The 26,495-nt window shown below is 46.6% G+C and overlaps 1 protein-coding gene across 2 annotated transcripts in view; it reads right to left on the reverse strand.

Annotated features, from left to right (window-relative positions):
- CPXM2 (carboxypeptidase X, M14 family member 2) overlaps positions 1-26,495 on the reverse strand; it is a 146,686-nt gene that overhangs the window by 99,017 nt on the left and 21,174 nt on the right. For both annotated transcript variants that reach the window (XM_007964327.3, XM_007964326.3), the window contains one exon: positions 18,558-18,667. In XM_007964327.3, the coding sequence (XP_007962518.3) occupies positions 18,558-18,667 (110 nt within the window). The remainder of the gene's footprint in view (positions 1-18,557; positions 18,668-26,495) is intronic.

Here is a 26,495-nt window from a genome sequence, read left to right on the forward strand (position 1 = left end):
GGAGGCTGAGGCAGGAGAATCACTTGAACCAGTGGGGCAGAGGCTGCAGTGAGCCAAGATTGCACCACTGCACTCTAGCCTGGGTGACAGAGCAAGACTCAGTCTCAAAAAAAAAAAAAAAAAAAAAAAATACAATTAATTCCCCCATATCTCCACCCCCACTCCACAGAGGACCTGAAATTTTTCTCTGAAAATAAAGCAAACTGTAGAGACTCTGGACTGGGGACACTAGGCACAGAGGAGGGCAAGGGTGCCATGATGGATAAAAACAGTAACTTCTGGGGGCATCAGCGCACTAAAGAGTGAGATGCTCCAGCTCCTTTCCCCAACCAGCTATAGAACACCAAGCAAACTATAACAGAGAACAGAAAAAAGACTTTAAAAATCTATAATTAATATTTCTAGAAAGGTCTTGATTTCATGAAACAAGAACAGAATACTCTAAAGAAGGAAAAAGCACTAAACAAGAAAGAGCTCTTAGAAATTAAGAATGTGGAAGTTGGAATTTTTAAAATGTCAGCAACTTTCAAAATAGAAAGGCTTTCTATTTTTAAAACAGAAAGGCTAAAAAGATAAAGTTGAAGAAATCTCACAAAAAGTAAAACAGAACACAAAAATAGACAACAGGAGAAAAGTAAGAAAAGCAGAGGAAGAAATCCAGAAGGATTTTAGGGGGGAAAAAACGACCAAATAAAAACTATACTTTCCAGTTAAGTCTCTGAAACATGAAGGATCTGGTATACACAAAAACTAATACACACACCAAGGAATATCACTTTGAAACTTCAAAACATCAGAAATAAAGAAAAGATTCTAAAAGTTTCCAAAGAGGAAACAACAGTAAAACGAACACATACAAAGAAAGAAAGAGGAATAAGAATGACATCAGAATTCTCAATAGCAGCATCTGAAGCTAGAAGAATGGAGGGACAGTGCTTTCAGTGTTTGAAAGGGAAAGATTTTTCATCCTAGAATTTTTACACTCAGCCAAACTATCAATCATGATGATAAAATAAAGATATTTTCAGATTCACACATTCTCAAAAAATCTATTTTTCATATACCATTTCCATGAAGCTATTAAAGCAGCAGTCCCCAACTTTTTTGGCACAAGGGACTGGTTTCATGGAAGACAATTTTTCCACCAACTGGGGGTGGGGGATGGTTTTGGGATAATTTAAGCGTATTATATGTATTGTGCACTTCATTTTTATTATTATTAAATTGTAATATATAATGAAATAAAATTACACAACTTACCATAATGTAGAATCAATGGGAGCCTGAGCTCGTTTTCCTCCAACTAGACTTTTTCAACTGGAGGTGATGGGAGACAGTAACAGATCATCAGGCATTAGATTCTCATAAGGAATGCACAACCCAGATCTCCTACATGCACGTTCACAATAGGGTCTGTGCTCCTTTGAGCATCTAATGCCACTGCTGATCTTACAGGAGGTGGAGCTCAGGCCATAATTTGAGCAATGGGGAGTAGCTGTAAATACAAACGAAGTTTTGCTCTCTGGCCTGCCACTCACTTCTTGCTGTGCATGCCCCGTTCCTAACCAGTCACAGATTGGTACTGGTCTGTGGACGGGGGCCTAGGGACCCTGCACTAGAGGACGCACTCCAAAAAAATGAGACTGAACACTGCAGAGAGGAATATAACAGATCCAGAAACGAAGGGTTCCAACATAGCGGAGAATTCTCAGAATGATGGTGAAGACCCAAGACAGTAGCCATGTAGGAGACCCAGAGAGTAGCCCATTCAAATGTAGCAGGTGAAATGGCTTCTGAAGGGGTGTCTAACAGAAACGTAAAACATAAAACAGGACTAAAAACCACTGAACAGATGTGGCTGCATAAAAAATGATATTGAAGGGTTTTTTGGTGTTGTTTTTTATTTTCAGATCCAGACCTATTGCAGGGTGTGGGGAAGAACGTGTTCTTAAAAATACAAGCAGGTCCAGGAAAACAAAAGGTTGTTAAGAAATAATATAAAGTAAATATTTCCTGACTCAAAATTAAATTATTTCTTGGTTCAGTAAGTAGGAAGCAAAATTTTCAGTCATAATAATGAAAACCTTAGATACAGATTTACCCAAAAATTGAGCTACAATTTTATCAGAAAGATGGAAGAGGAGAAAGGGGTGATAAAAATGTGTGATAGCCTCATCTTCCAGAATAGGGATCTAAAAGATCAAATTCACATTTATAAATTGATACAGATCAATATGTGCATATTATTTAGATGTGAAGATTTCAGGCCAGGCACGGTGGCTCACGCCTGTAATCCCAGTCCTTTGGGAGGCCAAGGTGGGTGGATCACTAGAAGTCAGGAGTTCAAGACCAGCCTGGCCAACATGGTGAAACCCCATTTCTACCAAAAATATAAAAAATTAGCCGGGTGTGGTGGTATGCACCTGTAATACCAACCACTCAGGAGGCTGATGCAGGAGAATTGCTTGAACCTGAGAGGCGGAGGTTGCAGTGAGCTGAAATGGCACCACTGCACTCTAGCCCGGGTTACAGGGTAAGACTGTCTCAAAAAAAAAAGAATTGAAGATTTCAATTCCCCAAGAGACAATTAAAAAGTTTCCAGTAGCTGTGCCATCCACAGTGCTTGATGGCAGTCAGGGGCCGGGTGCAATGTGAAGTATGTTTGTTATAAAACTGATTAAAACAAGTTTTAATTTTAAAAAGCAAAAGGAAAGGGATACATAGATATAGAGGGTGACTGATACAATGTCTACTGTTTATTTTTCATTTTTCAGGTATCTACAGAGCATTGACTACGTGCTAGGTATTATGCAAAGTGCTTTGCTTTCTGATAGAGACAACAGTGAATATCAAAATCATTCTGCGGCAGTGAGTCACTGATCTGCACTGTACATATTTCATAATCATGGACTGCCGCTACACAGAAACATCTGGAAGCAAATAAAAAGTCATATCCAAGTGAATGTAACTATTTAGCAATTCCAGGATAATTGACGTACAGCTGCCTCTCTGTAGACGTATCCCAGGGCTATTTGGACAGAAACAGGATAAACTGATAGTTATTTTTAAATATTTTTGAGAAAAAAATTTAGAAGCAATAGTTGAAACTATAGATTATCAGCAAGTTAATGCCTTTTCATGGGGAGGTTATCTAAAAAATGTTAGCTGTGACATCTGATTAATAAAGTAAGTAGTCTGCCATAAAATGGCCATCATGTGGTCTGAATGTCTGTCTTCAATAAACCTCTGTAATAAACCACTGCTATAAACCCATAAAACTTTCCAGGTGCAATCAGCTGATCCTTCTGCAAATTGGCAATGCACCTTGTCCCAATTCCAACCTTAATCATCAGTAAAGTAGGCTGCACAGAAACAGTTTTTGCTTCATTGTTTTTGAAGCAATTTTTAAAACCAAAACCAATTTCTTAACTATTTCCTTGCATTGGCCAAGGAAACTAGTAAACATCCACAGTTTAAAATTAAAAATATTTAAAAATAAAATCTATTCAACACACCATAAATGATTTATTAACTATTTAAAAGAAGAAAAGATGAAGAAATATACTAACCGAAAAAGAAACAGGCAAATGTTTTCACATCAACATTCTAACTCAAGTTAACGACAATCTGTGAAATGCTTTAGCCATTAACATTGTATATCTAGGGAACAAGTTTAATTCTCAAACAATTATTAATTCACTTATCAGTGACCCCATAAAGATTGTGTATATTCTCCTGTGCACTCCAAGAAGGCAGCACAGCTCAGAAGCCCATGCAGGCCAAGTGCAAGTCCTCATTCTACAGCTCATTATTTAAATACCTCCAATTAGGTCAGTTGGTCTATAAAATGAGGATAGAAATAAAACATGTGATAATACCACTGTCACAGTTACAGGTATTTTATATAGCGCCTGTCACAGAAAACACAGTCAATACATGGAAGCCACTGGGGGTACAAGTATGATTCCCTTTGTGTTTAGTATGTTCTTGCTGTGACCTGTGATTAAACTTGCTTTATGGTATAATTTCAGTTTTCTTCTATTAATAGGTGAGTTAGGTCCATTTAGCCCATTGACAGATGCTCTTTGTCTGAATGAATCATCCGCATTTCTTAGATATTCTATTTTTATTGCTTCCTGTGGCTTTGTTTTATTTTTATCTATTGAATTTTTTTTTTTTTTTTTTTTTTTTTTTGCTTTAAGTGCATATTTCCTCTGAAAATGCTAATGAGCTGTACCTTTGTTTTAGTGGTTGATTTAGTAACTATGTCTTTTACATAATATACTTAATTCTATATTTTCTTAGAAAGTACCCATTAACTCCCTACTATGGGCAGTGATTAAATCATTATTTCTACTTCCTGTTGCTTCTCCTCCTTCCCCTTTATCACCTAATTTCATTTATTATGTTCTTAACATTCACTCTTCTTCTTCTTTTTTTTTTTTTTTTTGAGACGGAGTTTCACTCTTGTTACCCAGGCTGGAGTGCAATGGCACAGTCTCGGCTCACTGCAACCTCGGCCTCCTGGATTCATTAGCTGGGATTACAGGTGCCAGTCACCATATCTGGCTAATTTTTGTAGTTTTAGTGGAGACAGGGTTTCACCATGTTGGTCAGGCTGGTCTCGAACTCCTGACCTCAGGTGATCCACCTGCTTTGATGTCCCAAGTTGCTGGGATTACAGGCATGAGCTACCATGCCTGCCCTAACATTCACTTTTAAAAGACTAAATCAAACATACCTCTCTTCTTTAGTAGAGCAGCTTTTTCATAAAGTTTTCATTAATTTTAAAATAGATATAGAAAAGTGTGCAAATCCTAAGTGTGCGGCTCAATCAATTTTTACAAACTGCGTGTACCCACATAACCACATCCAGACCAAGATGTGGACCATGAGCAACACGCCAGAAGCTCCCTGTGCCCCTTCCCAGACATTAACTTCCCGCAGACACAACCACCGCTCTGACTTCTTTCTTCTCTGGCTGGTTTTCTTATTTTCAAAGTTTATATAAATGAAATATACTGTAACTACTCTTTGTGTCTGGTTTCTTCTGCTCAATATTTATTATATCTAGGAGATTCACCCAGACAATTGCATGCAGCAGTAATTTAGTCTTTTTAACTGTCATATAGTATTTCACTGTAGTATGTAAAAATGACTTATGATATATGTGGATTATTTCTATTTGGGGGTTACAAATAACGCTGCGATGAACACACCTATTCATGTCTTCTTGTGCACACGTTAGCACATCTCCATTTAGGCATGAGAGTGAATTTGTTAAGTCAAGGTGCAAGAGAATATTCAACTTTAATAAATACAATAGTTTCCTGTTATCTGTGGTTTCTCTTTCCACAGTTTCAGTTATCTGAAGTCAACCACAGTCTGAAAATATTAAATGGGAAATTCCAGAAATAACCAATTTATCAACTGCGTGCCATTCTGGGTAGGGTGATGAAATCTCACACCATTTCTCACCATTCCACCTTGATGTGAATCCTCCCTTTGTTTGGCAATCCACACCAACTACTTTAGCCGCCCAGTAGTCACTTAGCAGCCATCTTGGTTATCAGAGTTGGTACTGCAGTGCTTGTGTTGAAGTCACCTTTGTTTTACTTAATAATGGCCCCACAATGCAAGGGTATTGGTAGTGGTAATTCAGATATGCCCAGGGACAAGTAAAATGCTTCCTTTAAGTGAAAAAGATGAAAGGTCTCAACTTAATTTTAAAAAGAAATAAAACTGTATGCTGAGGATGCTAAGATCTACGGTAAGAATGAATTTTCTACCTGTGAAATTGTGGAGAAAAAGAAAGAAATCCATGCCTAGCATCTAAGAGCATTTGGTACTACCCACAGTTTCAAGCATCCACTGGGGGTCTTGGAACATATCCCCCAGATAAGAACTGACTATTATACTGCCAAACAGGTTTCCAAGTGGCTGTGCTACTTTACATTCCCAGCATTGTATGAATGTTTCCATTGCCCCACATCTTTGCCAACACTTGATATTATCCTTTTTTCAAAGCCATTTTAGTGCCTGTGCATCCTGTCTCATTGTGGCTTTGATTTGTATTTACTTGACGACTAATGGTGGAAAGCTCTTTCTCATGGCCATTGGCCATGACATTGCACCATAACCACAGTGTAGCTTTGCCTCAGTCCTTCCAATATACCATGTTCCCTACCACCACAGGGCCTTTGCACACACTCTTCCCTTTGACCTGGAATGCTCTTCTCTCCCTCTGCCTACCTTTGTCCAATAAACTCTCAACTTATCATCCTTCTTCATTTAGCCCAAGTACTCACTCTATCCTCAGGAAAGTCCTCCAAGTTCTAGCCTGAGGCAGGTATACTGGGCATACAGAACCACAGTATTGAATTGTGTTTCTCCTTCTCCAAAATAGGCTCATGCCCTAATTCCTGGAATCTCAGGATGTTACCTTATTTAGAAATAGGGCTGGTGACCAGGTGCCCTGTCTCAATCCCAGCATTTTGGGAGGCTGAGGCAGGCAGATCACGAGATCAGGAGATCCAGACCATCCTGGCTAATACAGTGAAACCCTGTCTCTACTAAACATACAAAAAATTAGCTGGGCATGGTGGCATGCACCTGTAGTCCCAGCTACTTGGGAGGCTGAGGCAGGCGAATTGCTTGAACACGGGAGGTGGAGGTTGCAGTGAGTCAAGATTGCATCACTGCACTCCAGCCTGGGCAACAGAATGAGACTCTATCTCAAAAAAAAAAAAAAAAAAAAAAAAAAAAAATTAGGGCTGGTACAGATGCACTTACTTAAGATGCAGTCAGATTAGAGCAGGATGGGCATATCCAGCATGACTGTGTCTTTAAACAGGGGGAAATCTGAACACAGAGACACACAGGCCGAGGGCAGATGATGTAGAGGCTCATGGGGAGAAGGTTGAGGGACCAGGGAGGCAGAGACTGGGGTGATGCATTTATCAGCCCAGGGATGCCACAGAATGCCTGAGGCCACCAGACACTGGAAAGGGCAAGGAAAGACCCTTTCCTAGAGACTTCAGAAGGAGAGATGCCCTGCTGCCACTTTGATTTCAGATTTCAAGGCTCCAGAACTGTGAGAGAATCAGTGTTTGTTGTTTACAGTTGCCCTGTCTGGGCTTACAACGTTGTCGTGGCAGCCCCAGGGAATGAAGGCACCTGCTCCTCTCCTTCCCAGGACTCAGTACAGATTGTAATTATGCATTCACAGGTAGGAGTTTTTTCAGTAACTTCATCTCCCCATTAGATTACTAGATTATCAGAGTTGCAGGTTAAAAAGCACAAGGAACATGCCCAACTCCCTTCTATTCTCTTGCATCGTTCATTCAAACCTCATCTGCCCTGTAACAGAAAATCCTACTTTCAAAATATCCTAAATCCAACCACTTCCGACCCCCTCCATCACTCTTATCTTGGCTCAAGCCAGTACCATCTCCTGCCTAGGGCCTGAAGTCATCCCCCTTAACAGGCCTCTGCTTCAATGCTTACTCCCCGAAAGTCAACACGGCGACCAGGTTGATCCCTTTCACATGTAAGCCACAGCATGTCATTCCTGTGTCCAGAACTTTCCAGGGCTCCCCTAATTGGCTCATGGTTAAAAGCCAAAGTCCTTCCAGGGGGCCGGCAGGCCTCCTACTACCTCTGGCACATGTCTCCTCCCCTGATGCTCACTCCAGCCTCCTGCTGCCCCTTGGCTATGCTGAGCATGCTTCCAACCCTGACCTTTGCTCGAGCCATCCCCTCTGCCTGGAATGCTCTTCCCACACCCCCTTGGCTCCCCATTGATCCCCTTCTTGAAAAGCGGCTGCCACCTCCCCAGAGCCTGCCCCCTGACAACCACTACCAGTTGTCCGCTGGTTTTGTTTTCCTTTTCTCCACAGTATGTGCTACCTTCTAACATAGTATAATAATAAACACTACGATTTGTTACATTTCCTGCTGATATGGTTTGGATCTGTGTCCCTGCCTGAATCTCATGTCAAATTGTAATTCCCAGGGTTGGAGGTGGGGCCTGGTGGGAGGTGATTGGATCATGGGGGTGGATCTCCCCCTTAGAACTATGTTGGATAGTGAGTGAGTTCTCATGAGATCTGGTTGTTTAAATGTGTATGGCACCTCCCCACTCTTTTGCTCCTGCTAGGGTCATGTAAGCAGTGCCTGCCTCCCCGTCACCTTCTGCCATGACTGTAAGTTTCCTGAGGCCTCCCAAGAATCAGAAGCTACTCTGTTTCCTGTACAGCCTGCAGAACCATGAGCCAACGAAACCTCTTTTCTTTATGAATTACCCAGTCTCAGCTGTTTCTTTATAGCAGTGAGAGAATGGACTAATACACCTGCCTTGATTTGCCTCCTGCACTAGAACGCAAGCTCCAAGATGGCAAGAATCTTTTTTTGGTCATGAAGGCATCCTCAGCACCTAGAACAGGGCCCAGCACATCATAGACCCCCAGTAAATATTTGCTAAGTGCTCAGGGCTCTTCTGTTTTTGCTCAGTGTTGTTTCCTCAGTTCTTATGACAGTGCTGAGTACATAAAAGGTTTCCAGAGGTGGGTTGTGTTTTTCTGTTGTTGTTATAATAAAATGAATAAATAAGAGAAATAATCTGGCCAGGCACAGTGGCTCATGCCTGTAATCCCAACACTTTGGGAGGCCAAGGTGGACGGATCACTTGAGGTCAGGAGTTCGAGACCAGCCCGGCCAACGTGGTGAAACCCCGTCTCTACTAAACATACAAAAATTAGCTGGGTGTGGTGGTGCGTGCCTGTAATCCCAGCTACTCAGGAGGCTGAGGCACAAGAATCACTTGAATCCGGGAGGTGGAGTTTGCAATGAGCAGAGATTACACCACTGCACTCCAGGCTGGGTGACAGGGCGAGGCTCAGTCTCAAAAAAAAAAAAAAAAAAAAAGAAAAAGAAAGAATCTGCTCTGTTATTCTTTCCTTCCCTCCTCCTCTCCTTTTTCCTCTCCTCCCTCTCCCTATCCTGGCTTTTTCTGCTTACACAGCATTTATTGTGTCCTTGAAGCACTAACACAGAATGACCTATACACCTGATTCCCAACCGTGCCTGTCCAGGAGATGGTCATGTGACCTGTGTGTGGCAGGGCAGGTGCCCTGGGGAACCATCCCCATGAGGCATCACTGGAGAAGCAGCTATGACTGCTGAATGGACACACAGGTGACTACTGATGCCTCTCAAATCAGACTGTTCTGGGCCCTGCCTGGATATGTGCGTGGGAGATCCTAGGGGAAACTCAAGCCAGTGGTCAGGGAGATAAGGCACAAGCTGGGAGGCAGGGGTGGCCCTAGAGCTAGCTATATAACAAATATGTATACTTGTTTTAGAGTTAAGGAAACTGAAGTCAGGAGCTAAGTGACCTGCCCTAACCCCACAGCTACCAAGTACAGACCTGAGACCCTAACCTCAGTTTTCCGGCTGAAGATAAACCCAGGACTCCTTTCCTGCCAGCTCCAGCACCCACGTGATGGCTCAGCTTGTTCAACAGTCACCCTCCGGAGCCTGTGTGTCCGCTCCGGAATCATAACTGCACTGTGCCTTCTCCAGTGATGCCTCATGGGGCTGGTTCCCCAGGGTACCTGCCCCACTGTACACAGGTAGGATGACCGTCTCCTGGATGTGCAGGTCTCCTGGCAATCGGGTGTGTAGGTCATTCTGTGTTAGTGCTTCAAGGATATAACATATGAAATTTAATAACATATTAAAGAAAAATGCACATAGCAAACAGAACAGAATCCATATCTGAACCAGATAACCCTGTGGTTCCTTAATAATCTGTGGTTCATGGGTCAAGGAGGCTTTGGTGGTTTTGGACCCTTTTTACTTTGAGGTCACATTGCCCTTCTACCTGCTTGGTGTCTATGCTGTAAGCTTCTTGAGAAATATGAACAGTGCATCACCATCATAATAGATACTCATTTTGATTTTTTCAAGGGAGTCACAATTTAAAATATTCGGTCCTGTTATTCCCATAAAAATCCAAATACCCCAAATTCCAGTGTTTTGGCATCCAAACACTGTCTCCCAGACTGTTCGCTTGAAGCCAGATGTAGAACAAAATCCCTTTATCAGAACAAACATGACATTCCTTGACTCGGAAACTACGTCTACTGTGATTATTTTTGCGTCTGCAGCACTTAGCACATATATGGCCCCCAAGAAGAACCTGAGAGTCACAGTAAGGTTGTGCATACCAGGAAAAACAAAAACAAACAAACAAACAAAACAGAAAATTGGGAAGGGCTAGAGGGAGAGATAGGCTTAGGGTCAAAGACACAGGTGCAGGGCCCAGCCATGGGCTGGTGCGGGTCGGGCACGGGTGAGATCTGGGAAAATCGTGCTGCCCAAGGTACTCCATAGACTTCCTGCCAGGAGAAATGTGGCCTCCACCTTTGGTCAAAGTCGGGCCCCAAGAGCACTGGGGCCAAAAGGTACAGGGAGACATGTACAGGACATGCCCTGGAATATAAGCTGTCACACAGGATAAAACTCAGTTGGTTCAATGTTCTAAAATTGCATTCATGTCTTCATGCAGGTACATATGAAGCCAAGGGCAGCAGCTGCTTCCAAGTATCCCACCTCATTTTAGGTAAAAAGGGGATGCAAACACTGGAATTAGATTCTAATATTGGCATCAAGGTGCTCCATAGAATTTTTTTAAGGAAATGACTGAGGAGAGGACTCATGATTCCTTCCAGTGGTGCTGGGGAAATGGCTCTGACAGACACTATTATTATGGCCAGACATTTCTCATGGAAGAGCTACAAGAGGTGAGTGTCTCTCTCTAGGGCACCAAACTCTCAGTCATTTCTAACATGGGTGAGACAAGACCTGGTCCACAGAGTGCCAAACGACTGTGACCAGACTATCACAAAGACACCCAGAGCCGTGTAGGCAGTGTTTTATGCGTTTCCTTGTGACCTCAAAACATCAGCTGTTTCTTCCAAGCTCTGATCTGAGCACCAACTTTTTTACATCCTCAGTTATAGGCAGAAATTGTGGTGACATCATGAGTCCCAACCACACACTTGGTGTTTCATTTCTTCTGATCACACATCAGATCCTGACTTACTGTAATTTAAATTCTTGAGAATGAGGTTGAAAGCCAGCCCTCTGATGTGGCAGTACTTACTACTGCAATCTGTTCAAGGCTTGCCAGCTAAGAAAATATCCAAAATAATAAGAGTGGTGCAATAAGTCACTTCGGCAGGGCTGCTGTCCCTGAACCCCCTTCCTTAGTTTATGACCCAGGGAAAATATCTTAGGGTCCTCAAAGGAGGATTCTTTGGGGTGGGGCAGGTGATGAGCTGCCATTAGATGACCCACCTGAATATAGGGTCACTTCCTAAGACTAACTAACTAACTACAGGCAAAGGATCTAAGCATGTTTTTGTTTTATTTTGTTTTGTTTTGTTTGACAGAGTCTCATCCTCTCGCCCAGGCTGGAGTGCAGTGGCATGATCTTGGCTCACTGCAACCTCCACCTCCCAGGTTCAAGTGATTCTCCTGCCTCAGCCTCCCAAATAGCTGGGATTACAGGCATGCACCACCATGCCCGGCTAATTTTCGTATTTTTAGTTGAGATGGGGTTTCACCATGTTAGCCAGGTTGGTCTCAAATTCCCAATCTCAGGTGATCCGCCCTCCTCAGCCTCCCAAAGTACTTGGGTTACAGGCATGAGCCACCACGCCTGGCCCTGAGCATGATTTTAGAGGTCATTGTCAATATGTTCTCTTGGAGACTCAGGATGTTAATTTCCAATCTGTCTGTAGTTGCTCCCAGAATGGAAGAAACCAGTGACTGTTTCTAAATGAGATCACAGCCTCGCAAGTGAGTTAGTATAAAAGGGTCCTGGGCCCACAGGAAGAATAATCATAGGTGAGGGGCCGAACCTTTGCTCTCCTGCCGAACTGGATGTCTTCCTTGAATTTCTGGAAAGTCTATCTTGTCCCAATGTAGTGATAAAATGTAAATGTTGGTTTTTTTCTCTAACCTTATATTATTAAGTTAACAAAAGTAAAATACTACTTGGAAAAAAGGAAGTATTAAGTTATAAGTACTCTTTCAGTCTTCTGCTTAAAATGATGGAAAAAGAGACAGGTATTTCTGCGGTAACATGGCAAATCCATTCCAGTAAAAGCTCCCAGTCTAAAACCCAGCTCACCAGTCAGCCCATTCAAAATCTATACAGGTCTGGAAGCACAAGACTGAAAAAAATTAATTCTAAAAACACATTAGCACAGTTAAGAAGGCACGTTGAGTTGCTCAAAACAGTGTTTAAATACAGCTGTAATTACAGGATTTGATCTGAAAAGGAATCAAGCAGAGAGGTAGATGATGTCAGCGAATGGAAGGCAGCTGAGCTGCTGAGTTGAAGGCTGGGGCAAAACGGGGAAGGGACCTGAGCAATGCACCAGAACAGGCCCCACTGACACAGAGGAACAGGAGGCACAGGACTCTGCAGCTTCCACGCTCACCCGTGACAGTGCACTCTGTGGTCAGGTGCTGGTGCTCGGTCCCACGGACCACTCATAGACTCCACACTCACCCGTGACAGTGCACTCTGTGGTCAGGTGCTGGTGCTTGGTCCCACAGACCATTCATAGACTCCACACTCACCCATGACAGGGTACTCTGTGGCCAGGTACTGGTACTCAGTCCCACAGACCATTCATAGACTCCACACTCACCCGTGATAGTGCACTCTGTGGTCAGGTGCTGGTGCTTGGTCCCACAGACCATTCATAGACTCCACACTCACCTGTGACAGGGTACTCTGTGGCCAGGTGCTGATACTCGGTCCCACAGATCATTCATAGACTCCACACTCACCCGTGACAGTGCACTCTGTGGTCAGGTGCTGGTGCTCGGTCCCACAGACCATTCATAGACTCCACACTCACCCGTGACAGGGTACTCTGTGGCCAGGTGCTGGTGCTCGGTCCCACAGACCATTCATAGACTCCACACTCACCCGTGACAGGGTACTCTGTGGCCAGGTGCTGATACTCGGTCCCACAGACCATTCATAGACTCCACACTCACCCGTGACAGGGTACTCTGTGGTCAGGTGCTGGTGCTTGGTCCCACAGACCATTCAGACTCCACACTCACCTGTGACAGGGTACTCTGTGGTCAGGTGCTGGTGCTCGGTCCCACAGACCATTCATAGACTCCACACTCACCCGTGACAGGGTACTCTGTGGTCAGGTGCTGGTGCTTGGTCCCACAGACCATTCATAGACTCCACACTCACCCGTGACAGGGTACTCTGTGGCCAGGTGCTGATACTCAGTCCCACAGACCATTCATAGACTCCACACTCACCCGTGACAGGGTACTCTGTGGCCAGGTGCTGATGCTCGGTCCCACAGACCATTCATAGACTCCACACTCACCCGTGACAGGGTACTCTGTGGCCAGGTGCTGATACTCAGTCCCACAGACCGTTCATAGACTCCACACTCACCCGTGACAGGGTACTCTGTGGTCAGGTGCTGGTGCTTGGTCCCACAGACCATTCAGACTCCACACTAACCTGTGACAGGGTACTCTGTGGTCAGGTGCTGGTGCTCGGTCCCACAGACCATTCATAGACTCCACACTCACCCGTGACAGGGTACTCTGTGGTCAGGTGCTGGTGCTTGGTCCCACAGACCATTCATAGACTCCACACTCACCCGTGACAGGGTACTCTGTGGCCAGGTGCTGATACTCAGTCCCACAGACCATTCATAGACTCCACACTCACCCGTGACAGGGTACTCTGTGGCCAGGTGCTGATACTCAGTCCCACAGACCATTCATAGACTCCACACTCACCCGTGACAGGGTACTCTGTGGTCAGGTGCTGGTGCTCGGTCCCACAGACCATTCATAGACTCCACACTCACCCGTGACAGGGTACTCTGTGGTCAGGTGCTGGTGCTTGGTCCCACAGACCATTCATAGACTCCACACTCACCCGTGACAGGGTACTCTGTGGCCAGGTGCTGATACTCGGTCCCACAGACCATTCATAGACTGGCGAAAGTTGCACATGAACCAATGCTGCTTTTCTGTGTCATAATGACATCATCCCTGTATCTGCCAACCACACAGGGCAAATATGTACTAGAAAAACACATGTGACAGCAGACCAGCCTGCCCGGCCTCCTGCTGGGCTTCTCCTGCTTAAGCTCCCTTAAGCACTGCAGCCACTCCAGGGAAGCTTTGTTGATTCAGCGCATCCATATGTGCAGACGCCGTGCTCGCACGGGGTGGGGAATACCCAAAAATGCAAGAGTCACATTTTCTGCAAGCGGCTCAGCATTTGGCAAGGGTGCCCATGAATAAATCAATGTGAGACAGTTGTCAGAAAAGAGAGATGTACACAGTTCGATCACTATTCCAGCTGTTGAACCTACACTACTTCTATCTGTTGACTTGGGAGGCAGTTTTATGGCATCATTAGGAGCAACAACTTAAGGTTTAAATCTGCCTGGATTCCTAATCTGCCTCTCCTGGGAAATGTGCGCTGAGTCACTCCATGCTCCCTGTGTCTGTTTTCTATAAGGCAGAAGTAATAATAACAGGACGGTCTTCCATGTTGGAGGAATAAATGAAATCACATGCATAAGGCACTTAGCACTGTGCCAATGATGCTTGGAGCTGATGCCCACTCTCCCTCGGCTAGGGACTGAAGCATCTTGAAGACAGAGAATTCCTAGGGCTTTTTGTCGTGGCCCTTTCTGTGGCCGTCACATAGCAGACACCTCACAATGGTCTGCTGCAAGACAGAATGCTAATGGGTAAGAATATGCATTTGAGAAATGCTAAAGGCAATTCTCTTTCTTTACTCCTTTCGAACCTCACAATACCATGAAGGAGGCAGAGCCAGCAGTGGGATCTGCACCTTCCTGATGATGACACTGAACCTCGGAGAATGAGGGCATCTCACCCAAGGCCACATAGCTGGTCAGCAGTGACCAGCACCAGCATCCCAGCCTGTGAGCCCCATGCCTTCCAGCCTGGACCACAGCTACATCTGCGCCTATAGAGTCCTGGGCTGGCACAGCGCTGGGCTAAACCACCTCACAGCCTGCACTAGGGTATTAAACACAGTTTCTAATTCTGACATCTTGGTGTTTCTCGATCACAAAATCCCATTAGCTCAACGCGCCTACAAAATACTCGTATGTGAGACAAGATGTGGTTATTTTTAAACTGCATTTCAAACCGTTCTGTGTGGGGAGATGTATTTTTGGAGCACACCGACTTTAATTATGCACCTGTGACAGTGGAATCACACTGCATGTGGCACTGGCTCTGGAAGACACAAACCACAAAAGTGGGCTGACCTCGTCCCCATTTCCCTGTGTCACCACCAGCAGGCACAGGAGCACAGCCCTGCTGACACCTCGATTTAGCCTGGTGAGCTTCCCATGGGGGACTGGGGCTGTATGTCGAAGCCCACAGACACACACTGCAAGTGACACTGCCCTCTCTGGGGTTGACACCAGGTACCTGACTGGGGTCAGAGCCAGAGGCTGGGGATGGCGGGCCCAGATTTGGCTGTTAAAGCAGCAACGTCCCAGTCTAAGAGCAGGTATGGAGACTTTCCTGTGAGAAGGCATCAGGGTAAGTAAGACGCCATTGAAGAAAGAAAAACCCATGAAGACAACTCGCACTGATGTGATTCCCAAACATGGCCTCCTTTTCACCCCGACCACAGGCAGGAGAATGCGCTTGGTCAACGCATTCACCGAGGAGAGCCTGGCGTCTGCCTGGGGTAGGCCTCCCATGGGTGAAGGACTACCTGAAGCCAGGAAGATGAAGTGAGGACAGCCTCGCCAGCTGCTCCCTGCTGGACACCCCATCCACAGCGAGGCTCCTGTGCAGCCCAGCAAAGGCAGGTCAGTGAATAAACACCATCTGCACCTGAGCCAGGTCTCCGTGCATGTCCTCGGTGCACCTCCCATGTTGCAGGTGCTATTCGGCACACCAGGGGCTGGGCAAGCAGGAGGGACAGATAAAACCCAAGGAAATAAGTAAATGAAGGTTCAGAGAGGGACCCAGTCAACCAGGGCCAACCTGGGACTTTCCTCATATGGTAAGTAGAAGCCACCAGAGCCTTTCAACAGAGGAAGGAGATGATCCAGGGAATGTTTTAAAATCAGAAGTCACCTAAGGTCACCACTCAAGGAACCCTGTGAGTGATCAGGACTCTCGTCTTTCTGATGAGACAACTGAGCCTCAGAGACATGAGATCATTGTTCCAAAGGCCCCCAATCTAGAAATGTCAAGGCCAAGGTCCGCACTCAGCATGCCTGCCTACAACGTCTCATAGGCACACCCTGCTTGGCACTCTGCCGGTGGAATTCCCAACTGAAGGGACACAAACACCATGCCCCCCAACCTTCCCATTCAACCCCAACACATTTAGGATTAATAGGACCTTTTAATTTTTTACCGAAAGCACAAATAAACATGGACACTTTCTCTTTTTCAAAAGATAATTTCAATTATAGTGAAAGCATGCAAAGCATCAGATGACATCTCCCCTGATGAATGCACAAAACAGGTTGCACACGCCCTGCCTGGGCCTGACCGTTATTTCCTCAGAGGACTGGAGCCCCTTCTAGGGTACTGGAGGCGCTGTGCGAACATGAGCTTAGCTCCGGCTCAAACTTTGAGGGCTCATGTGTTCATCCTCTCACAAAACATAAGAGATTTGTTTGCAGTTGACAGTTGTGCACATCCAAATATTTCTTAATAGTTATTATTCTTTTTTTACACGAGTATTTATAAACCAACCTACGGATCTCATTAAAGTTAGTTCTCCAAATGTTCTACCTGAATTCCTCTGAACTAAAAAGTGGCGGAGGTTAAACAGTTCGAAAGTCTGTCTGATGCGGTGCAGTCTGAGGGGTGGGGTTGGAGAAACCGCAAAGCTTGGAGTCAGAGCTTGGCTCAGATGTCCCCAATCCCATGAGCTCCCTGGGAAGGACCTTATCTGTTCGTACACAGTTCCCAGCACAGCAGCAGCCCCTCGCACATTTACACAGATCGTTGGGGGAGTGAGGGGTCCGCTCTGCCACTTGGAAGCCATTAGCTTTAAGTGTACCCTTGATGGCCCTCAGGGCCACGGGCAAGGAACCTCCTCCTTCCCTAGACCAGAGATGGTGTATGTGCAAAGGGACTTGGAAACTACTCCCCACACAGAAGAGCTCTAGAAAGAAAACTAGAATACGGTGCCATTAGAGAGCCACACGGGACGGCAGAGATCAAGTGCTAAGCTGAGAAAGAACAGATCGGCAGGAGGTGGGGCAGGAAAAAAGGCCCCGGGGATGGGACGGCAGAATAACTCCCTACCCAAAGATGGCCACACTCTAACCCGCAGAACCTGCGCATGTATTAGATTACACCGCAGAGAGGAATGAGGGTCACAGATGGAATGAAGGTTGCTTGAGGAAGGGAGATGATCCCAGGCTATGCAGGTGGGCCCAGTGTAGTCTCAAGGATCCTCAAAAGGGGAACAAGAAATCAGAACAGAGAACCAGAGAGACGGTCACATGAAGACTCCACCTGCCTTTGCTGACTCTGAAGAAGGAAAGAGCCACTAGCAAGGAATAGGGCAACTTCTCAAGACTGACAAGGGGAAGAAAATTGATTCTCCCTACAGTCTCCAGAAAGGAGCACAGCCCTGCACACCTTGACTTAGCCCAGTGAGACGTCTGTCCTCCAGAACCGTAAGAGAATACATTTGTGGGAAGAGGCTACATTTATTTGTCACAGCAGCAATAGGAATCTCATGCATGGATCAGATGGGATTCATGTGAGTGGGGCATGGTTGGGCAGTAGAAGTTTCTGGCAGGGGAACCTGCTACAGAAAGGGTCTGGAGTCAAGAATGGCATGGCATGTAGAGTGTGCAGGGAGGAGCTCACTTTCCTGGAGCAAGACCTTGGACTGATGGGACTGACAGAGAGGGAGGCCTGACACTCTTGAGGCCCAAGTTAAGAAAGGTCCTTGAGCCTCCAAGAGGGAGACCAGCCAGAATGTGCACGGCACCAGGAGCCTGGGGCTTGACCTGGGGACACGCAATGGAGGGAGCCACAGGAAAGCCTAGAAGATGTGTGTGTGGCAGAGACAAGAAGCACTGGCAGAGAGGCAAGGGAAGACAAATGCCACTGCCTCATGTGTCACGGCTCTGCCCCGCCATGCCCCAGGCATTCCACCTTCTCCTCCTGTCCTTTCCAGACCAACAGCATGTGGAAGAGAAGTGTTCAAAAGGTGGAAAAGGAACAACCTGGGTCCAGGTACTGGTGGTCTCACTTTTACTCACGACAGTCTTTGGAGAAGACATTGCCTCCCTGAGTCTCAGAGCTCTCTCTGTAAAATTAGGATCATTCAGCAGTATCCTTTCTTACTGTGAGAATTCGGGCTAATGCATTTTAAATCCTGGGCATTGCCTGACCCAAGCTCAAGGAACCAGAGCAATAAACAAGGCGGTCAAAATCCTTCCAACCACAGGGCCAGGTACCTGGATGTTGAGTCTCCCTCGATGTGCGCCCAGGCCATAGCGCTTCACCGTGGAGGCATGGAGCTGGAAGTCTGTGATTTTTAAGGTTTCCAGACCAAGAGGTGGGCAACCTGGAAAGGACAATGCTTGTTAAAAACAAGGACAGATGCTGAAAGGGATGAGTTTCTTATTTTCTAAATCTGGCCGCGTGCTTTTCCATTTTCCCCTGAACTGCCACCCACAGGCATGCCCGGTCTTTCCAGACACGGTTGATTGAACTGTCAACATTAAGCCTATGTTCTTTCTTGTTGGCATTTGCTTTAGGGGTGTTTTTGCTCTGATATTCCTTCTTTTTTGCTGTCCATGCTACTGTCTGAGGCTGTTCCCAATTAAGGATCCTTCCCCAATGTGACTCAGTCAGGAAGCATCACTGGAGCTCTGCAAATTAATCAGAACCTGCTGATTTTGCTTCAGCAACTCTGGCCTTTATATTGTGCATGTTAATGAGCAGAGGAATATAAGTAGAAAAAAAGTCTATTGTTTTCCATTCTCTGCAAAATGGATAATGTGGAGCACGACTAGTAAATACCATTTGCCCCTGGAATAAAACACCAGTGCTTGATCGTCCCAGCCTAGCCCATTGTCTGTAAGAATGACAGTGTTTACAGCAGCATCCAGAATGGGTCTCCTGACCCCTGGGCTGCTGTTTGCCCCCACGCCCACCACAGTGAGTGGGGGAGCATTTAGTGAAGGCAGGGGGTGCACACAGTGAATGCGAAAGGCCATGCAGCAAGTAGGGGCCGCACAATGAACTGGGGGGCCCCGCATTGAGGGCGTTTGTGCAGCAGGCATGCCAACCATCCGAGGCTGACCTCACAGAGGAAAACCTGGTTACCATGCCCCTTCCCTCCCCAGGGCCCTCACACCTTCCAGGCCTGAAGGACATGAATCTGACCCATGTGGTGGAATTTCCTGGGTCCCGCATGTTCACAGAGTCATTCTCCATCCTGCCTACCAGAAATGGACTTCAAGTGGCTGACCAGCAAGGTTAATCCTCACACTACATACTCAGAAATCCTCACTGCTGCGTCTCCAACAGCCCTGCCTCCTCACAGAACCTTCTCATGTTGTCCCAGCAGCCCCACCCTGCCCCTCTCATGGTCTGGCACCTCCGTAGCTTGGCCCCTGAGCCCAGGTTATAATCCTACACCCCGTCACTCTCTGAGACAGCTGGGAGCCTGGGCCCGTACCCTCCACTCTCACCTCAGGACAATGGGCCCTTTCTGTCAGATGCCACTCGCCTCTTGGAGCTCACAGTCCCCAGCGGTCACTGGTATCCACCAGAGGGCCTCGTCAGAATCCAGGGCAAGCTCTGAGAGTCAAGACCACTGACCCATTACACTCCTGTCCCTTCTGAGAGGCTGGACTCCAGGATATCCTGCAGCCTGGCCCCAGGAGCCTGGGTTCTGGTTCAAGCTCTTGGGTTCCCTAAGCTGGGGCTGCTGCCCCTCTGTGCCCCATTCTTATCCTCGTCTCCTGCTCACTCCTTGCTCTTTTCCCCATCACCTGGTCTCAGCCTGTCCTGCCTTAGACACAGTCAGCTTTCTCAGGAATAACCAGTCTGTCCTGAGAGACCCTGCCCACCAAGAGACCCCACCCACTGAGAGAGAGACCCCACCAACTGACTGTGACACCAAGCTGGCTAGGCAGCAGGTTCTATCAGGCGATTCCTGGTGGCCTGGGAATAGCCTCTATTTATCTTTACTCTGCCAGCTATGGTTTCAGGATTCAAGGGACCTGGGGGGGTTTCAGACCTTGATGGGGGGAACCAGGCATAGGTCCTGTCCCTCCACATCCTGGTACTCAATACATACCCACAACAGTCCCACATAACCAAGCACCAGAAACACCAAAAGGATCTGCTGTCATCTTACGAACCTATTTCATTGCCATGTTGAAAGTCTTCCCATCCGCCAGCTTCTTCCTTGGTAGCAGAAGACACAGCAGGCAGTAAATTCGATGGACTTCCTTCAGCAAAGCCACCTTTATTTATATCATTTATACGGTCAAAGTGAGAGACAGACAGATGGACAGATAGCCCACCAGATGGACAGGCAGACATATATAGATCATGTACCAGCTCAATAAAGCAACAATAATTGCTATTCAAAACATTTCTTCCAGAAAAAGACAACGACTCCTATGCATGTGAGTATTTTAATTCAAAAAAGGAAGTACCTGACTAAAATTACATATCCATCAAAATTGCTTTTCTGTCAATAGACAGAAGCTCTGTCACATCCTCTTGCCAAGATACAGAAGGGGTGAAAAGAAAGTGCCCATAAGTGAGGTGTTTCATGGATGCACATCTAATAGCAACTGAAAAGTGCAATGCCTGCCCTCTCACAGGCTGAGTTTCCCGCAGCCAGCAGTGCCGGCAGCTGCCACATCTAACAGTCACTCTTGTCCACTCCTGTGATGGTGTCATGGCGAAGCCAATAACTTCACTCCCTCCACCCACAGCACAGATGATGACTTTGCGGGAGGAGCCCAGATAAACAGACACGAACTTGGTCTGCTCGCAAATGTAGTCTTACAGGAACCCAATGCTCTGACACTGGGATTTTTTGTCCTTATTAGAAGATGCTATTTTTAGAGCCATTAGTTTGGTTTGGAAGCCTTCTCCATTGCCTGTGCCACTTACAAAGAAGCTAGAGATTCCACACAGAGAACACACAAAGTCCTTGAGGAGGCAAAGACAGCGTTACTGATCCGCGTGGGTTAGTGACGGCCCTTTGGTTGTAAGAAACCAATCACAGCCAACTTAGACAGGAAGGGAAGTCCCTAGAGAAATGACAGGGATGGCAGAAAGTGAGAAGAACAGAGGTGGGACACAGGACACGTGCGGGTGGAAAGGCACAGAGCTCCCGTCATCTAGGCAGCAGAACAGTGGATTCCAATGGCACTGTCCACCTCCTATGATACCTCTGAGTTTCCACTCAACCTCACGCATGCCTCCGGAGAGGGCCTGACTCGCCTGGTCCCCTGGCTGCCCACTGGGATGAGGGTGCTGTTAGCAAAACAAGGGGATGCCAAATTCACAACCGACACGGGGCACGGGACAGGCATCTGCATCTGCTGCCCAGAGCTGAGTGTGAACACAGCTCAAGCAGGCTCGTCCAGCTTCTGAGTTATCGGTTCTTCCAACTGCCTCCTCCTACTGGCCAACCCCAAGAGGGGCAACACCTCCATCTCCGCTTCCTCTCTCCCTTCCTTTCCTGGGATTTTTGCTCCTGATTCCATTCATTCACAGTGGCCCTGGTCACTCTGTGGCCCTTTGGGACTCCTCAGCCTCTTCTCTGTTTCTTCTATACTGGGCACCGCAGTCTCTCCCTCTCAGCCACTCCTCCACCCCCACACTACGCATGGCCCTGGTTTCCATCACACAATGTTCTGCTCTTTCTCTTCTTCCCTCTCAGTCCAGACCTTCCTTCCTTGTTTGGACTTTGCCTTCCACCTCCCCGAGGGCAGTCTTTCCCCTGCTGCAGCACAGGCTCATCACCCTCAGACTGATTCCGTAAGAGAGTCCCTCCCCTCCCTGTAACAATCCACCTTCTGAGCCCACACCTCAGCTATGAGGTGTCACAGGCACCGTCTATACCACTCGGTGTCCAATGACATGCACAAAGTTTACATTCAGGGCCGGGCACAGTGGCTCACACCTGTAATCTCAGCACTTTGGGAGGCCAAGGCAGGCGGATTACTTCAGGTCAGGATTTCGAGACCAGCCTGGCCAATATGGTGAAACCCCATCTCTACTAAAAATACAAAAGTTAGCCAGGTGTGGTGGCACATGCCTGTAATCCCAGCTACTCTGGTGGGTGAGGCAGGAGAATCGCTTCAACCTGGGAGGCGGAGGCTGCAGTGAGCCGAGATCATGCCACTGCACTCCAGCCTGGGCTACAGAGTGAGACAGTCTCAAGAAAAAAAAAAAAAACAAGTTTAAACCCAGACCACTTGCTTGTCTGGAGAGCGGCCTATTGACATGGCAGGTAGCCCTCAGAAACCTGGTGGCTCCCATCAGGCAGGTGTGAATGCGACAGCTGGAGTAATCCGCCTGCAATCTGCAGCTGAAGCAAATACCCAGTCATCTTCCAATGTCTGCTGCAAAAAAATCTCCTCAAGGTTGTCACCACTTCTTCCTCGGCACTCTGTCCCCTCACTTTCGTGTGGCAGAGGCCGCAGTATCAGTCAGGCACACAGCAGTAATGTCAGCTTCACTTGGAAGGTTCTCATTTCATCAATCTTCCATTCTTTATTTTTCCCTTTGATAGCCTCCTCTCCTTCCTTCCATCCCACGTCTGCCTCACTCTGACTTCACCCTGTTTTCCATGAGCATCAGGGCAATTCACAAATGTTACTGCAACCCTGCCTAACGCAGGGCGCCATGCCCCACAGCACAGCATCCTGCAGGCTCACATAAAACTACCCACTGAGCCAGATGGGAGTTACCCACCTTCACCAAACCCCATTTGAAAACATTTGTTAAGTTAAAAAGAAGTTTAAGAATAAAGTAGTCTAAGCACAAGCTCACTGTCCCACATACCTTTATGCAAAGATCAACAAGGCAAACATCCCGTATCAGAATAAAGCATCCCAGGAAAAGTTCCCAAGCCCATCTTAAAGACTTATATTGAACATCTGACATGGGAATCTCCACATTTAGAAAAAGGCAGGGTTTTCCTGTGCTAAAGAATGGGAAAGTAAAGGACTAGAAAATAAAAGACAGGAAAATTATCTTTTGCTTTCAAGATTCTAAATTAATTCAAAATACAGAATATTGAAATATTCACCAAACTTAATACTTCACTCTGATGAATTTCAGAATATTTCAACCTGATTCATTGTTCTTCTTTTCTTTCTACCCTGAGAGCATCATCCTAGAGATTTCTTTCTTTCTTTTCTTTTCTTTTCTTTTGAGACGGATTTTCGCTCTTGTCACCCAGGCTGCAGTGCAATGGTGTGATTTTCGGCTCACCACAACCTCCGCCTCCCAGGTTCAAGCAATTCTCCTGCCTCAGCCCCCCAAGTAGCCAGGATTATAGGTGCCCGCAACCATGCCCGGCTAATTTTTGTATTTTCAGTAAAGACGGAGTTTCACCATGCTGGCCAAGCTGGTCTCAAATTGCTGACCTCAGGTGATCCACCCGCCTTGGCCTCCCAAAGTGCTGGGATTACAGGCATGAGCCACCGCACCCGGCCCATCTAGAGATTTTTGACAGGTCTACTCAATGTCTAAAATGAATAAAGTGACCTGCTCCTCCCTCAGGTTCTCCGGCTAAGGGGAACAATACTACAGTGGGGAGAGAATTATGCAGGATGAGGAAACCACTTGCAAAGCATGCTGAGCCACGTCGGAGAGAGGAGGGCTGGGGAATCTTCAACCTGCAGAATGTTCTGGAGGCCTCAGAGCCACAGGGGCTAGAGCAAAACATTTGAAAACATCTGCAGTTCCCAGGCCTGCAGAGGCCTTGAAAAGTGGATGAGACCTCTCTCAGCTGCACCCTGGGCTGACAAAGACCAAAGGGAGCACAGTGCAAACAAGTCACAAGAAACCAGCAGCTCCCACTCCCTTAGGCCAGTGCCCAAAGCCACTCCTGGTCCCTGAAGTGACATCATTGTCAGCACTTCAGTCTCTGGGCTGCACCCTGGTCTTTGGACCCCAGCCACCATGGGGAACTGCTACTAACACTGTAACCCCTAGGCAGCTTCTCTGAGGCAATCAGCAGCCAGACAAGATCCACAGCATGAATGAACCAGCATCCAGGAAACCTCCATGTCTTCAAAACCAGAAATCTCAAAAGAAGGGCAGAGACGGCAGAAAGAAGACAAGCACTGTCTCCCAGCCACAGTCCCGGGCTTGTCTAGGACTGCCAGGAGATTACCAAGCGTGATCATCAGAGTAGCACAAGACTTTGCAGCAGCAACCTGTGCATTCTGAGGGCTGAAGGAAAAGAAAGGGGGATCTGGAAGCCACTACCAGCTAAGTTACAGTCAATAGTCACGGTAATTGTCATGGTAATTAAGGGCTCTTTCAGACACAAGAGTATTCAGAAAATGTGCCCTACTCCCACCATAACCATAAGCCTTTACTGAAAGAACAGCTGGAATCACGGCGCCCAGAAACGTAGACACAAAGGCAACCAGACACGTGACCGGCAGGTGCGGCAAACACTGAGGACTGCATGGCACTTCCCGCAGAATGAGCCCAGAGAACACTGCCAGCCAAAGAACTCCAAAAGCTTGACAAAGTTAGAACGAGAGGTTAGAATTCCATCGACTTGAAATTCTCAAAGAAACAGCTGCTCCCGGTCCCAGGAACTGTCAATCACAATACCACTTCCAAGGACTAGGACTTTTCCCCATCCTTCAGAAAACATGACCGAGAAAGACAGGACTGTTGCATGGGTGACTAAGCAAAACGGAGGAGAAGTAAGGTTTCGAAGCTTAATTTAAATATCTGTAATCAGAGAGTTTAAAAAAATCTTTGTTGGAACTGTAACATATTTGTATGACAATGTCAATTGATGATATAATTACTAGGTTTAAAGAGTGCTTGAAATAAGTGGGAAACTCATTGGCAGCTCTTCATCCCTCAGCAGTGTTCTGCCGGGGTTCCCAGCCAGGCTGCAGGAAAGCAGGCTCCAACGTCAATCACTCAGTGACTCTTGAGCCCATTTGTTCCAACAGCCTCAAGACGAGCTCCCCGTTCCTCCCCTAAAATGAACAAATTCATCCTTTACCATTAAATCAAGTTTCTGTTGCTTCTAGAAAGAAAAAAGGATCTAATCCTGAGAAGCATGTGGGTGAGGAGAACACAGAAAAAAGTGTGAAAACACTTCAGGAAAATATTAATTAGAGATCAGAGATGTGTCACAATCTGGAGGAAAGGAGAGTGACAATCATCCACGATGAATCTGCTTTTCTCTTAAAGAGAAAAGGCTCTCTGAGAACACACCACGCTGAGCAGGGCGCCATCTCCCAGCCCCATGCTCTATTCCTCGGGAGGTGAGCATGGGGTCCCCTGCCTCATTCTACCCCACCCCACGCACGCCCTGCCTTAGATCTGTCTCTTGCTAGCAGTCTCTGCATTACAGATACTTTACCAAAGAGACATCTGCCCTCTGGCACAGATTCATTAGTCCTCATCATCGTCATCATCACCACCATACATTACCATCTATGCACAGCAACTCTTGGACAAATTGCAAATGTTCGTTGCATTTAAGATCATGGAGGCCTTTGTGGCCCAGAAATTCCAGGGCACAGTCAGAATATAGCATATAAGTAAGAATTCTCAATCTAGCATCGACCCCAACCCCCACCTTTAGTATTCCAAATCTGTCTGGGGGGTGGGGGGCTGTTATGGAGTCATGTCATGAAAATTATTTTGAAAGTGTAGTGATTTGGGGAGCAACAAGGAAAACCTGCAGATAAGTACTGCGAGACAGACCAGCTAGAGACTCCTGTCATTGAATCTGCACAATGACCCCAAGAGATGGGCATCTTGGCTCATCGTCGCTGAGACTCAGGGATGCTGAACACCATTAAATAGCCATTAGGTGTCTGAGTTATAAAAGCTCAAGCATAATCTTTACACCACCTCCGTCTGACTTGAAAACTTGAGAGCATAACACAAATGAAGCTGCTTGGTGGTGTTTGGGGTCACATCAGGAAAAGGGCTGGAGCCAAGACAGGTGTCTCCCGCTAGCAAACCAGAGTTCAGAGTCTGAGGCCCTGTGGCCTGCTGTGATCGCCTCAAGACATAGTGGACGCTTCCAGGAATAAGCTAACAGCCTTCCTGAACTGTTGCTTTCATTCCCGCCTATAAATGGAGTAGCTTCGACTTAACAGAATTCTTTCCTTCGCCTTTCTGAACTTGACATTCCCTTTGATCAG

Source organism: Chlorocebus sabaeus, chromosome 9 (assembly GCF_047675955.1).
Source record: "Chlorocebus sabaeus isolate Y175 chromosome 9, mChlSab1.0.hap1, whole genome shotgun sequence".
NCBI lineage: Eukaryota > Metazoa > Chordata > Mammalia > Primates > Cercopithecidae > Chlorocebus > Chlorocebus sabaeus.